At 36.8% G+C, this 15,350-nt stretch overlaps 1 protein-coding gene across 2 annotated transcripts in view; it reads right to left on the minus strand.

Annotated features, from left to right (window-relative positions):
• USP48 (ubiquitin specific peptidase 48) overlaps positions 1-15,350 on the minus strand; it is a 68,623-nt gene that overhangs the window by 24,183 nt on the left and 29,090 nt on the right. Inside the window, exons 9-15 of one of the 2 annotated variants that reach the window (XM_088790428.1) lie at positions 14,759-14,938; positions 11,939-12,067; positions 10,884-11,033; positions 6,490-6,687; positions 5,169-5,283; positions 4,403-4,533; positions 2,219-2,290 (exon numbers count right to left, since the gene is read on the minus strand). In XM_088790428.1, the coding sequence (XP_088646554.1) occupies positions 2,219-2,290; positions 4,403-4,533; positions 5,169-5,283; positions 6,490-6,687; positions 10,884-11,033; positions 11,939-12,067; positions 14,759-14,938 (975 nt within the window). The remainder of the gene's footprint in view (positions 1-2,218; positions 2,291-4,402; positions 4,534-5,168; positions 5,284-6,489; positions 6,688-10,883; positions 11,034-11,938; positions 12,068-14,758; positions 14,939-15,350) is intronic. The other variant, XM_088790429.1, reaches the window with a different exon arrangement.

The following is a 15,350-nucleotide window of genomic DNA, read 5'->3' on the forward strand; positions in this document are numbered from 1 at the left end:
CTTACAAACTGTCAAAAATCGAAGGAAAAAATATTACCTACGAATAATGGCTTTGGACAAATGGGGCATGAAAAAGTGCAAATCCTTCAAATTTTCTATAAAAAATAATTGCATTTCTAAGAAAAATAATTGCAAACAGTGATATGCCTAGGAAAAATAATTGCATTTCTAAGAAAAATAATTGCAAACAATGATATGCCTAGGCAAAACTATCCATTAAATGTGGTGACCTTGAGCAAATGACTCTCACCTTTATATGCCTCAGTTTATTTACTTACCAGTCCAGTGGCTATGACAGTAACAATGACCTCTCAGGGTTGTATAAATGAGTTAATATCTACACACTTAGAAAGCTACCAGGCACATTGCAAGTGTACGTAGTAAACATTCAGTAAATGTCCACTATCATCTTACTACTAGAACACCCTGGTACCAGCAGCACCACCATCAACACATTTCGGGAACAAGTTTCACTATAAACCTAAAGAGTGAAGTGGGTCTCTAAGTCCAGCACCCTGCACCTGAAACCCCTGACTTCACGGACATGGTACTCGACAGGTGATGTCTACAGAAACAACAGATGAGAACTATCCTTTTGAAATACTGGGTAACAAAGTATGGACCAAAATGCCACCGAATTGCACTGCAGATCAAGCTAAAGATCTAAAAAAAACTCGCTTTGTGTAAAATTTCTGCTGAGGAGTACAGCACACGTCCTGAAGGCACATTCAGCTCTGCCACGCTTGCTAATCAAAACTGTAACAGTGAAATGACAAGACAGGAAGTGGGAAGACAGAGCAAGTCAGTGAGCTGAGGAAGAAGATGACAATATGAGTTCTGGCACTGTTTCAACCAGTGGGGCAGCAACAAGCATGAAACTTAGCATTTCACCACACATTCATTCTTCCTCTCAAAACAAACGACTAGTCCTATGTCCACATCAATGCTGTGAAGATAAAACAAGAGTTGATATGATAACATTACAAGAAAAACGAATCTACTTTTGGCGATTCACTTCGCCTCCCTCTATTTACTTATTCAATCTGTCTACCACTCAAGAAGTCACTTCTTCTCTCACGCTTTTTGTGCTCCTACTAGTGTAAGAGAGACACAATGGGAGGCAGGTGATGAGATGGGAAGGACAATGGGCTTGGGACTGAGACCCGAATCCACATCCCAGGATGACCTCCCCATCTCCGAGTTGTGTGGCCAGTACATGAGAATGCCACTCAGTAAGCTGAAGTACAGTGAGACGGTGTCCCAAAAAATCAGCATGCAAGTACCACCTACGTGACAATTATTAGGACCAGTGTCATCAAGGGCCCTTGATAGAAAAGCGCTAGTGTGCACGAGGGTAAGTGTGAGATATGAAGTACCAGTGCATAATGAACCATTGAAATAAGAACTAAAAGTAGAATTTACTAGGATCAAAAAGGATTCTGAATATTGGCAATATCTTAGCACACAAGAAATGCACAGAAGTGGGTTAATAGTATTAACCACTGACATCCTAACTTTTCTGGGTCCAATTTTTCCCAGGATAGAGTTTTTAAAAAGGGAGGGAACGAGGGGACTTACATAGTAGATGGCTCTGAGAAGTAGACACCTGCTTGGCTTTCATAGTGCTAACAGAATGGAAAATCATGGCTCATATATCATATACCATGACAAAAAGTGACATTTTAGAAGTGAAGACTCACTAAGACCAAATAAGAAACACGTAAACAAATAAATAGATTAGGAAATTATTAAGAGTACATAGTACACAGTTGCTAGCCAATAAAAGTCTTAGAAACTAAACCAGAAATGCCCCTAATAATAAATCTATGAACACTGTTCTCAAACTGTTCAAACTGGACAAAGACAATCAAGGGAAATTCTTCCCTTCAATTCAGAAAGCCCTTCAACATGTAAAGGAGCTACAAGTTTCTTCTCCTCTAAATATGGGAAAATCCTACTTTATGATTTAAATTGTGTTTTCAAGGAGAGAAGGTGTGATGGGCACTGGCATGAAATCAGGCAGTAGAAACTAACAGATAAAAAGGGTGTGAGAACAGAAACATTAGAAACAAGTACAGTTTAGAAAACCAGTTTACTCCACCATATTAGGTTGCCATATTAGGGCTGAATCCCTAAGAGAAAGTGCGAAACATTTAGCAAAATATTTACGAGACGCTAAAGTCTGACTAACAAAGGAAGATTTACACTTTTAGCTTACCATGTGGACACAGAATGTCTTCGTTAAAATTTAATTCCTCCTCTTCTTCTTTTCTTTCTTCCTTTGAGTCGTCTAATCAAAAGAAATACAGAAAATAAATAACTGCTCTGGCTGTTGTATTTCAAGTTTAAAGTAGCAGAGAAACTACTCTGTACAATTTTGAACCAAGCAAAGTTAAAAAGTGATTCCTACACAGTTCTGCTAAGTGTTATACTTCTTCTCCTTAAAAGGAAAGAAGAATGCCTGAATGGCAGTATTACTTTTTAAAGATTTAGGTTATGTAAGAAAATGTGCCTTTTTTCACATTGAAAAATAATTTCCATATCCTTCCATTAATTCTAGTCAAGGGACTCAGAACACTGTGTCATAAACCAAATTAATCATCTACATGTCATGTCATTCTCACCTACCCATTTTTTTAGGGGCTGAACAGAAAGCTTTAGCGGAGACTGAAATAAGGACATAACCTTTAATGTCAAACACATGTAATAAGAACTTTGCCTTTCTTGTTACCATTTCTCTTCCAATATCAGCTTTTCCTATTGTCTACACTGTATCACCACCAATTTCTAGTTGTGCGTACAGGGAACACGATCAAATTAAAGAAGTCGTAAGTATTAGGAGATGAGAATGGTTACCTTATCCACGAGTTTTCCAGGTTAACTATTTAATACACAATATATATAAAGGATATTTACTAAACATTAAAAAGTTTAAGTAGAGAAATGAGCAAAGGAAGGACATGACCACGTAACTCTCTCTGGTCTCCTCTCTCTCTCTCTCCGTCACACACACATAAATACAAGTAACTAACTTCTCAAATGTATCATGATGGTGAGCCTCAACGATAATTTTGAGAGATGTAAGCCTTGACACTTCTAAGTCACTTTTCATATATCAGACTGATAAAAATTGATGTGACTGATGTACTCTTTATGTTGACAAAAGCACACAGAAACAAGCCCTCAGCATACTCTCCGGAGGAAATTTACCATTATGTATCAGTATATGACAATCATATATAGGTATAAGTCTCAGATCCAGCAATTTCTGAGAATTTATTTAAAGTCTTCAAATTTAAAAGTGTTAAAAATCACAACTTAAAACTAATAGTGGCTTTGGTGTTTTTATTTTCTCAGAAAGTAAGGTAGTGATGATATGAGAAGATCCACACCAACTAAAATTAAATGATATAACGTGCTTGAATGCAGAAAATCCAAAGTATTTCACTAACATGGTTAAGAATATTAAAATGACTTAAAAAAATTATGTAAATACTAATATTTGGAGATAAGAAAATTAAGTTAAATATTGCTTTTGGATCACCATAGACCTCTGAATTAGCAAACTGATCAAGTCATTAGTTTCCATTTTAAATAAAAAAATAGTTACTATGCCTTCATTTTCCTTGAATTTTTTTTTAAGTTAGTTTATTGGGGTGACAATTGTTAGTGAAGTTACATAAATTTCAGTTATACAATTCTGTGTTACATCATCTACATATCACACTGTGTGTTCACCACCCAGAGTCAGTTCTCCTTCCATCACCATATATTTGATCCCCTTTACCCTCATCTACCACTCCCCTCCCCCCACATCTGGTAACCTCCCTTGAATTTCTTAAAAAACACTATTATAAAATTAAATTTAGCAGCTGACATACACTAACATAATTTCCTATTTGAAAGCATAGCCTCAGGAAACTCAGAAAACTTTATAAGGAAAAAGCCATTCAAAAGCTGCCTTCTTTCCTGGATAAAAAACACAGAAGTATAAGGTCCCTTACTTGATGAAGGCAGTCTGTAAATGTGGCAGATAGTCTATAACCAAAATGTACTAAGCTTACAATATACGATGCAATCTACAGCAGACTTGCCTTTCTTAGAAATTTTAGTCTAGAGCAGAATTACAATTAACTTCGCACATGATAAACTAGAGAGACCCTGAGCCCAAAGCATGCTGGGTTATAAAGAATCCCTCACGAGAGCTGCTGAACCCTTGCTCAGTATCAATGGCTGAAAAATCCTTCACTTGTTCTGATACATTCTTGAGAGCGTTAGGATTTTTATTACAAATTGTCTTTAAAATTACATGGATGGGAATTAAACCAATTTTACTAAAAATGAGTATTTGCAATTATGTGGCATAGTTCACAACCATGTACACACAGTTTTCGGACGTTACCTTTATTCCAGGTGTTGCCGTTTATTTTTCCGTTGCTTTGGTCTGTGTCACCATCTTGCTCATCTAGCTGCTCAAGAGCCAGCTGGCGCCAACCGCGCAAGGAGGATTTTCCCACCCAAAATCCATCATTGCTGAGGAACAGAGAGAAAGTGAAATCAGGAGAATAATGTTTCCGAAGGTCTTCCTCCCCTTCTTTCCTTATAAAGCCCACAACGAAAATGAATTACAAACACTCAAAACCTGCGGTTGTGTACACAATTTCTTGAACGCACTTCCTCATTTTGGCTATTTTTACTCTTCCACTATTGAATGGCAGGTTATCTCGTATATTGTTTCCAACCTAAATCTTACCATTTACATTCATGCCAATCACACCAATCAACTGGCTGCTTTCTTCCACTTGATTGCTATTCACAGCCACATACAGCTGTGCCTTTATGTACACAGAGACTCGGATATAGACAATGTCTGTATACAATGTCTCTATATACCCTGCCTTGGTTTGGTCAGGCCTCAGACCCACATCTCTGCTTCTCTCTTTCTAATGGATGGAATACAGTCTCAAAGCCTGTGGGACTCAGCTTTCCTTATTTCTGCCTCAGTGGCAATCACTGCAAAATTTAATCTGGCTATGCTATCCACTTCATCACACTTCTTTCTTCAAAAAAATCTCCCTATTATCTGCAAATAATCAGCTACCTGGTTATTACCTCTTAAATTTTCTTTTAGTTTCCCGTAAACAATCTATACTGTGAGGCATACATACCCTTTTACTGTTGCTTTTAGCAGATTATTAACAGTTTTATAATCTTCATTTAGTTGGTTCTTCAGACGCAACACACGACAACGTTCTACTACACACTCCTTACACAGGGCTTTCACTAGAGGCCAGAGAGAATGAAAAGGACATGTAGTATACTGACATACAGATTTCCTGCTAGGAAAATGTTTTTGGCGCTTCGCAAAACACAGAAGTCACAAATTTTGACCATACAGAAAATCAGTAAGTAGCCTAAATTATTTTGGTGATATAAATATCAAGAGAACATTGTCATCTGCATAAATAACAGTAAGAGACGAAAGGTTATAATATGCTAAAACTATACCATAAAGCACAATATTTTACAAGGTTTAGGTACAAATTTTACAAGACCGCAATCAAATAATTGAGGTTCTAAGGGGGTGGGGGGAGTCAGTGTATCTGTTAATTGTTTAAGAGCTTCATGTAGGTATTAACTATTGGAACACTTCAAAGCACAGAACACAAAAGGAAAAAGAAAAATCAAGGGCCCGATTTAAAACACACAGTTCCAGGGATCATATGAAATGTGATTCTTTGAAAGAGCTTCTCATCACACAATTGAATGATTGTGAATCAAAAATAGACATTTAGAAAGCAAAACCCTGGGTTTGTACAAGGCCTGAATCATGTAGTTAAATGCCAGTTTTTATACAGTAAGTCATACACAATCAGAAAATAGCATTTAATTTAGAGAAAAGGGTGGTGCTGGTGGTGGTTATACAATTTCGTTTATAAGACTCATGTATAGATTGGAGGGCGGCCTGTGTTGCTAGTTGCTCATTAAAAAGAAAAATGTTATGAGGTGGCAACCGGAACCAAATAGACTATGGGTACTATGTAGACATCTACAGCTCTCTATTCAGGGTAGACTCCAGCAGCTTCCATTCATAAGCTAAGTAACAAACTGCAGGTCGCACGCTGTTAGAAAGTCACCATAGCAGGGAGGCATAAGACTTGCAATGAATTAGACCAGGGTCCAAGAACTTTGAAGAGTACTGTATAAAGTAACAAAATACCATCAGATGATTTTCTCAAAAGTATCCAATGATGTCTACCTTGAGAGGGAAAACAACAAAAAACCTCAATGAGCAGTATCAGTTTCTTTTCTAATGTTATAAATACAACTTGGATAATGCAGCTCAACTTCTACGTCATTTAGCAAATCCTTTGTGCAAAGTGTAAGGGACATCTGATCTAGCATAGCTTGGTCAGAGGACCACAAAGCCCATATGAGGAGGACTTAAAATATTACTCTTTTTTAAGTAGCGAAGACATCTCCAATTACCAGTTAGTCTGGGTCCTCCTCCGTATCTACTGTAGAAAATGTCAGCCGCATATTCAGATATTCTCTTCATAATTGATATTTTATCAGGATGCAGCTTGTCATGGGAACAGAGGCAGGCGTGGTTATCAATAGGCTTGGTAGGTGTTGATTCATCCAACCACTTTTGCAGCCACTCAAGAGAGACAAATTCATAGGGCTCTGAGGAAGAAAGCAAGGGAAAGAGCCTATGTATTTTTACAGTTTGGTGACTAAGTGACACATTCATTTTCCTCAAAAGACAAGGCAAACTCTGTCTAAAGTTAGCAGAAACAGCAGAACCACTGTTCAGGGAAGATGTCGGATGAGTCCGACACAAAGCTCTATGCAATGACCCCAATTCTGAGTTCAAGGAGCTGTGCCCAATGCGGACAAGTCTGCAGAGCGCCCTATGAGATCGGCTGGTATTATTAACCCCATTCTACAAAAGAGGTATCCACAGAGAGAAGTGTCTTGCTTGATAGCACAGCAGAGCTTTGATCAGGACACCGTGACGACAAGCCACACTCCACGCTGGCTTGCAAATCACAGAACCTCATCCCCTACTATGTTTGTTCCATAAATGTTGTCATAAACACTTTTCATCAATGTCATATACAACTGAAAATTAAAAGAAGCCTGACTGAGTTCTAAATTAGAGATTAATCTCATCAGCTATCACCGCGCTTTTAGAAGCCATTTCCACCACTGAACTTTTCTTCATTCAAGATGATACGGATGTCGATTAAAAGGTATTTGATTTCCACACCCAAATCCGTATCATGATCTATGCATTACATTATTACGTACTTCAAGAAAGTAGGCTTTTTAAAACAAATTCCAGGAGGAAATACACTAGAATTGAATTATCATCAATTTTGAAGTTGCAAAAATTAAGACAAAACCAAACGCCTCAACATGAGTTTTAATTTGGGAAAACAGAGCCCTTGAGTTCCCTAAAAGTCAAAATTAAAAATAAAGGGACAGCTTTGATTACTTACAAAGATTTCCAGTGAGTCCCAGCATAAAACATAGAAGAAAACATACAGAAGTTGAATTTATATATTTATATTATATACTACTTCTGATGAGATCTGAGGGGTAGACAATTAAACTCAAAGCCCATTGTGACCAATTTTATACCTTCCCTGAGAGTTGCAAATCTAGAAAACTAACTCCCATCTTTAGTTTTGTATAAAACATTTCAATGTTTACACAAACGAAACTCAGAATTGTTGGATCCTTATTTGTGCTAAAACTGAACGTACATCATCAACTGAGAGCCTTCTGTCTGACCAGCTCGAATGCAGCTGCAGAGGAAGAGCTCATGACTACAAGTTGAGACCAAGGTCTAATCCAAGTTCTGCCACCAAGAAACTGAACTTGAGCAAGTCACTTAAACTCTATGCTTTAGGTCTTTTATCTGTAAAATGAAGGTAATAATACCTGCCTTCTACCTACCTCACAGGGATGTTGCTGAATGTAAAAGATAAGCTATGTGAAGCATTTTGAGCTTTTTGGAAGAAAAGAGATATAGAAAAGTTAATTATACATTAACACAATATATAAAAGAGGAGACCTTAAGATTCAGTCTAGGTAACATGGCTGTGGCATTTCACAATATATAATGGTATGGTTAATTAAATTTAAAATACCTCTCAATTTTATTTGCCACTTATCCAGTTTAATCCGGCAGGGATAGAGTACACTGGGTATCTTAAGAATGCAAAGATAAATAAATGATCTCTCTCTAAGAAAGCAAAATGAAAGTCTTAGCATTTGTATTCTTTTCCCAAATACAGTCACATAGATTAACATTTTTAGTAATCTGAGGGCGATCAAAGGAGGGACAGCAGGATTGTGACACAGAGCAACATTCAAGAATAATTCACCAGAGGTTCTTGTTTCCCCAGCCGCTGGTGAAGGATGGATAGAGGACAATACCTGCTATTGTTAACTGAAAAAATGAGCTGTGAGGATCCTGACTCTTACCAGGAAAGGAGTCTAGGAAAACTGAAAGTGCACAAGGTACTCACTCCTTGCCAAGGGGTGCCTGCTAGATTCAAAACCCAGGGTGACTACAACCCAGGGTGACTACGAGAGACTCAAAAGGCAGCTAGTCCAAGACAACGATTTTCAACCCCCTCGTAGAGTCCCACAGAATTCCAAGTGAAACTTACTATTTTGGTTTTGAGTAGTTTAATATGAATTCAATGTACGATATGAAGATTAGAAAACTCATGTATGGTTTTATAGTAAGAAGAGAAAGGAAGAGGAGAGACTGGGTCTATCATTCTGACGTGATACCGTACTTAGTAACTCAGCCAGTTTTCCCGGTTTAGTGTGCTGGAAGGTCCATGGAAGGAAAAGTGACTGTGCTCACAGAGGTCTTGCTTTCTTTCCATTTTCAATTTTCTTCACTATAAAGAGTTGTATCAATCTCTGCCCAGAGCTTCCCTGAGAATCAAGCTCTAGCACAAGTCTTAGTAATTAAGGCAGATTCTGCCTGTGGGCAGTTTTTACACTACAGATGCTTCTACGCTAGAGAAAGACTCCTGGCAGGTTCTCAAAGATGTTCTCTGTTATTTGTGATTCAGTAACCTATCTAAGCATCCCTTTCCAAAGTCAAGTACCAAATGGGAATGAGCCCTCTATCAAGTTGGAAATAACGAACTGTATAACACCTCAGCATTGGACAAACCAGGAAAGCAACTGTTAAAATATTTACCAAAGGGAAATGCACATTTTTGTTCAAGGTTATTTATAATTTTTTTTTTAATGCCTGGATTTTGAACACAAGGAATTTTCTTTTGGAAAGATGAAATCTAGAATGACTGAGTCATCAAAAATATTTGAAACACTTTACCTCGATAGAAGTTAAGATTATTATTTAGAAATAAGTTATTTCAATTTAAATAAAAAGGGCCAAAATGGTTCGTGTTCCCAGTGAGGCTTACATTTTAGGATAAGTGACTCTTCTTTAAATATGTTCACAAAGATAAGATTTACAAAATGCAAAACAGAAGACATCGAATGGCAGCACAAAACCATGGTCATTAGCACTGAGATTTTACTACATTTTGGAACAACATGGACCTTCCACTATATCAATTTATTGCAAAAACTTAAGAAAAAAACGATAAAGCTCATAATCGGTAAAAGTACTGATAACAGAGTTATATTCTAAAAACAGAAGCTTATAGACTGAATGAAAACAGCCAAGAAAAGCACAAGTATGTGTTCACTTGACACACAGCATCTTTGGACCATGCAGCTTTAGTAAAGAGTGGTTCCAAAATGCATTTTACTTTAGACCCAGTAAATCCCTTTCTCTTGTCCAGTGAATAATGGAAACTGTGAATAAAGTTCAAAAAATATATTTCTAGGTTCCAACTCCTATGACTATATTTAGAGCTTTGAATCATATGTTCACTTCCAGCAAAATTAAGATCAATCTAATTCCTTAGGATAATCCTAACCCTTGGGACAGAGTGAGAATAACAGGTTACAAAGAAAGGTCAGATTCAAATTAAGATGTCACTTACAAGAAACTTTTAAGAGCTATTCCTCCAGATTTAGCAATTTATATCCATCTTTTGTTTAAAGTTACAGGAGTAAGATAAAAGTTATCAAAAAGACAAAAACCACAAATATAATTATGCTTGAGTATTTATTTTCTAAAATTAGGATTAAATTGCCTCTCTTCTTTAAGTAGGAATTGGATATGGGGGATTCATGTCTATGAAATGACAAAGACAACATATTATTACAAATGGCATACCAGCCTTAAAAAGTTGAGGTTCCCTTTTTGAGGCACTAAGCAAACTTGCATAACCATATACAGTAAAGGGATGAGCTGGATTATATGGGACAATTCTTAAGAAATCAGAGGTCAGCAGAACGTTTCCCTATTCTTAGCATAATATTTGATATTAAACTTCAAATTAATCTAATAGTATCATAAAAAACAATATTCATTAAAAGAATGCCTGTTAATACTGTGAGGGTACGACGTATTCAAGGAAACAGAGTAGGTGAGCTGCTTCCATAGTAACCCAATCAGATTTTTCTTTAAAAACAAATTAATCTCTCATAAATAGAAATACTTAGAGTCATATGCCGAGTGCTGACCTAAGCCTTATAATTTATTAAGAGCTTCCCATTTTTAAAAGTACATGATAATGAAAATTCTACACTACACATTATATGCTTGATGCTACACGTCAAGTTACTACTGGTTTACAAAACACTTTTAGTGTATGAGCTGGCACAAGCGGGTGATAAGAAAGGGTCGAGAAAAGCTTGTTCATATACATTTGTGAACGTAAAAGAAACAAGGCATCAATGGCAACAGTGTGGTCCCAGAATATCTTACAGACCAGCTCCAGCAGGTAACCTTTGGTACAGCTCCTTAACCTCTTCGTGCTTTGCTTTGCCTTTATCCACACTTTGCTTACGCATCTCGGCCATTTCAATGCACCACTCCTCAAACTTGGAATTGTCCCGGTCAACCAGCTCTTGAAGAAAGGCTGTTCAAAACAGAAAGGCAAAAAAATAATTTTATCCTCTTTTCAGACACAGAATGATACTGGCTAAGATTCTGGTGACAGCTTCCTACTGTGGCCTCCCTTTCTGCCAGAGACCTACAACCTGAAGGCAGAAGGAAAACTGAAGACAGACATTGGAATGCAGTTCCCCCACCTGGTTCTCCGACATCATCTGCCAACAGGGACCATCAAATGGCTCAGAAACGCAACTTCAAAATAGCTAGTTCCACAGACCACAGAACAATATTAGGTAAAATGACAACTGAAGGCTGCCTTTAGGCAGGCCAGTAGAAATTCTTCCTTTAAAAAAACAACCTAGAAAATCTATGAACTAGCTAAAACTCTCAAATTCTAACCAAACTGCTCTTTAGATACCACGTTTCCCCAAATATTAACACCTAGCCAATCAGCTCTAATGCGTCTTTCGGAGCAAAAATTAATATAAGACCTAGTATTATATTATATTTATCATATCACATCATATATCATATCTTATTACAGACCTGGTCTTATATTATAGCAAAATAAGACCGGGTCTTATATTAATTTTTGCTCCAAAAGACGCATTAGAGTTGATTGTTCGGCTAGGTCTTATTTTCGGGGAAACACGGTACTTGCTTGTCTTGGTTACATACAGGATTTTTAAAAAAATTCCCTTTACTTTTCTTTACCAGGTGGGGTGGTGGTGTTGGTGGTGGTGGTCAGTTCTATCAAAAGCTCCTTTAAAAACTCACTACTTTGAAGCAAATTTGTAATTATATCTGCTTCACCAATATTTACCATAGGCGATCAACCTATATTAATAAATAAAAACAATCTGTTGTCATTGACCTTTGAGCAAGATATTCTAAAATATTTGCCTTATATAATCCTGGAAAATTGCTTACCCGGTACTTGAACAATTGTGTTGGGTTTTTCTTGAGTTTGTAGTCTATAAACCAACATGTAAGCATTTCGAGAGCAGTGAGTTCCTTTGCCACACTTGGGTTTACGTGTCTGGGACTTAGAAGGTTCTGCTGAGGTAGGGAAATCAAAAGATGACTAAATTAGAATGCCTGGTTCGTTTATTCTTTTGCAGAGGGTGTGGGGGGCGGGGGGAATCACAGAAAACAATTCCTAACATATATACTCAAGATACTCTAACATGGATTTTGAACATTAAAAGGCAATACAAATTTTGCAGGCTCCATAGATGTTTGAATCTTTAAACAATTTTACTACTACCCACTTTGTCTGCCACATCCCATTTTTAAAAGATGATTAAGAAAGTACTGTTTTTCATGAAGACAAACCTGGAACAACAACAAAAAAAACTAATACTACGAGTTTTATTGTAATGTTGCTCTTAAATTACAGAAATAAATCCAAATTTAATTGCCCAAAGAAATAAAATGGCATGTTCCAAAAGTGAAATGAAATGCTAATAAGCAGAAAGATTAGCCACTAAGGTCTATGAATTCAGTAGCAAGCAGAAACATAAGTGTTCGACATGGTAATTATACCACATGGAAATGATCTTCAAATTGGGTGTCAGTATCCCAGGGTAACACTCCAAGGGGTATGAGATCATGGATCATTCTGAGGAAATCAATTACCAGATCTTCAATTCACTAAGTACTTTTCTACAAATTGATCTACCTCAAAGTTGAGGTTTTGTTGATGGTTTCCACCTTTCCTTTCTCAGTCATCTGTATCTCCCACTTTACAAAAGAAAGATATAACCTCTCACCCAGTGACCAAAAGTCTCGTCTATGTCATTAAGAGATGAATTAAAAGTAAATTTTTTCTTTGTGTTTTAATTTTTAAAATTTACTTATATTGGTTTAAATATGTAGTGATGTTTATAATGTTAAAAAAGCACAACCCAGAAGAACTTTTTAACTATTTAGAGCTTTATAGTTATAGAAAACTTAGTATATTCCATGACAACAAAATTCTGTAGGGTCAACGTAATAGAAATATTAATACAACAAAAAATGTCCTGCTATAAAAATAGACCAGTTCATTTACCTTTGACAAGAATGATGAGGGTATCAAATCTCTGTGTTACTTAATTTCATTTGGGTACTCTTAAGAGACTGAGGTTGCAGTTTTACTGTTTATAATATATCAGAAATTACATTATTTGGAGCTACTTAAATTCATGATAAAAAAAAATGTTGGATTTTAAAATGTACAAAGGAATACAGATTTGCTCAATATTCCTACAGAGAATACAGGACCAAAACAGTTTGAAGACCACTGTCACAGGGGATTAAAAAATCTCGTGTATAGCAAAGGTCAGTCACTTCAAACTGAAAAGCATTAATATTTAGGATGTTCATTACTCTGTAAGATGGAAGATAAAATCATTCGTTCAAGTTCATGATAGAATACAGTAACGATTAACTAACTGATTTATCGAACAAGTATTTCTATTTTTGATAAAAAGAAAATAAATGAAAGCTGCAATGTCCGTTGCATATAACAATGAGAAGCATTAAAACATTGGAATGGGATCCTGATAGGTGTGGAGTCTCTTTCTCTTTAACTATTTTAAAATTTAGGACTACCCATATGTACAAGAGAGACAGGACAGCCTTAACAATGCTTTTAATCCTACAATTCCCTGACTGAAAATAAGATAGATCAAATAAACCTCAATAAGAAACAGTCAAATAAAACCGAAATTAAACACTATAAAACTACATGTCAATTTCGTTCCTAGCAAGACTATCACAAGCCAATGTTAAGAACTTGACTATTACTTAGGTAAAGTAGAAGCAACATTGCTGAATGTCTGTAAACACCTAAATGTTGATTTCACAATAGAAAAGACTGTATTACAAGAATATAATCACCACGTGAATATCTGCAGGAAGATTACCCATATGCCCTGACAGCCAACCCCGAATGCAATGCTCCTCTCTGTCTGACACCCTGGAAAAGTGGTTCTGATCCATTAAGAAAAACAGTGGCAGGAGACACACACCTATTCCCCTTCCTTTTCTCTTATTTAGATACCACAGTTGGAGCCACAGCCGAAAACGGCAAACATGGTAAGAAAGTGATGAAAACTTCAGCTAAGAGGGCTCCTCCTGGAAGAATTGTTCACTCCTTCAGGGAATAAATGGGTATTTTGGCCTACGAAGACTGAGGTGATGAGAGGTCCACACTAGGATACTATTTCAATAAGCACTTTTTATGGCAGACCTCAGCACTGCCATAAAAATAGCAACTGGCTTCCTCCCCACAGCGGCACGGCTCCACACTTCCGGGATGGGTAAGATAGTTAAGAGGGAAGAGCAGACACTGTTCTTGGAGCAAAGTTCCTTTGCTATAGTTACTTCACAAAAATAAATTTCCTGACCCAGAGGAAAGGACTACAAATCCTACTACATTAAATCTACTATTCATCATTTTGTAACTTAATACTCACCATCCTCTCCCCTCCTCAATCAATTAACTTGGTAATTGAAAATTAAATATTTGCCTTTAAACAGTACTGAAAACATGAATTATGGAAACTATCTCTGGAGCAAAAACATTTAAGGAAAAAGAAATTAAACACTGCTAATAAAAGATGCTCAGAGAGTTTATGTGTCTAAGAAATTCAAATATCCTTGATTGTCCATAGCAATCCTGGGTCATAATAATTATCACCAATATTTCCGGTAAAAAAAAAAAATTTATATTTTAAAAGGGCACTCACAACTTAAAGGTTTTACCTAGATCTTCCTCAATCCCTAGTTGTAATTTCTTCCCCTCCATCTTTTCTATGTCTTCGTCATTGAACTTGTACCATTCACCGGACTGTGGGTCTTTCACGTGGGCAATGTAGTGGCCAGAATAAGCACTCACTCCTCTGTGTATGAGGACCGCACTGAGTTCATACACATAGCACCCACCTGGAGAAGGAAAGGGAGAAGGTGAAAGACATTTGGGAAAACAGTATTTCCTCTTGTATCCTGAGCCTGAATTGTAATGAATACAGTTCTTTATGCATCCGACAGAATTCAAAACATGTCACCTAAGATTAGAAAAACCTAGTCTTACAAAATGATGTGGTGGACACTGTCTTCGGCAGTTCACTGTATCAACTCTGCGTTCCCTCTGCGATGTACACAGATGGAAAGCTGCGGCATTCTGGGCACTCAGGGCCACAAAGCTACTCTGCCATTCTTCTTTGTCCTTCTGCATAAACTGGCTGGGCCATATATTTACCAAAAATCTGTTCATAGTCTCCAACTTTTTACAAAAAATTAATGACACAAACTAATGAGATTTGAGTGCAAAGCGAAGGAACTAGAAAACAGGAGA

Source organism: Rhinolophus sinicus, chromosome 14, assembly GCF_057876585.1.
Source record: "Rhinolophus sinicus isolate RSI-liver-muscle chromosome 14, RSI-T2T, whole genome shotgun sequence".
Lineage (NCBI taxonomy): Eukaryota > Metazoa > Chordata > Mammalia > Chiroptera > Rhinolophidae > Rhinolophus > Rhinolophus sinicus.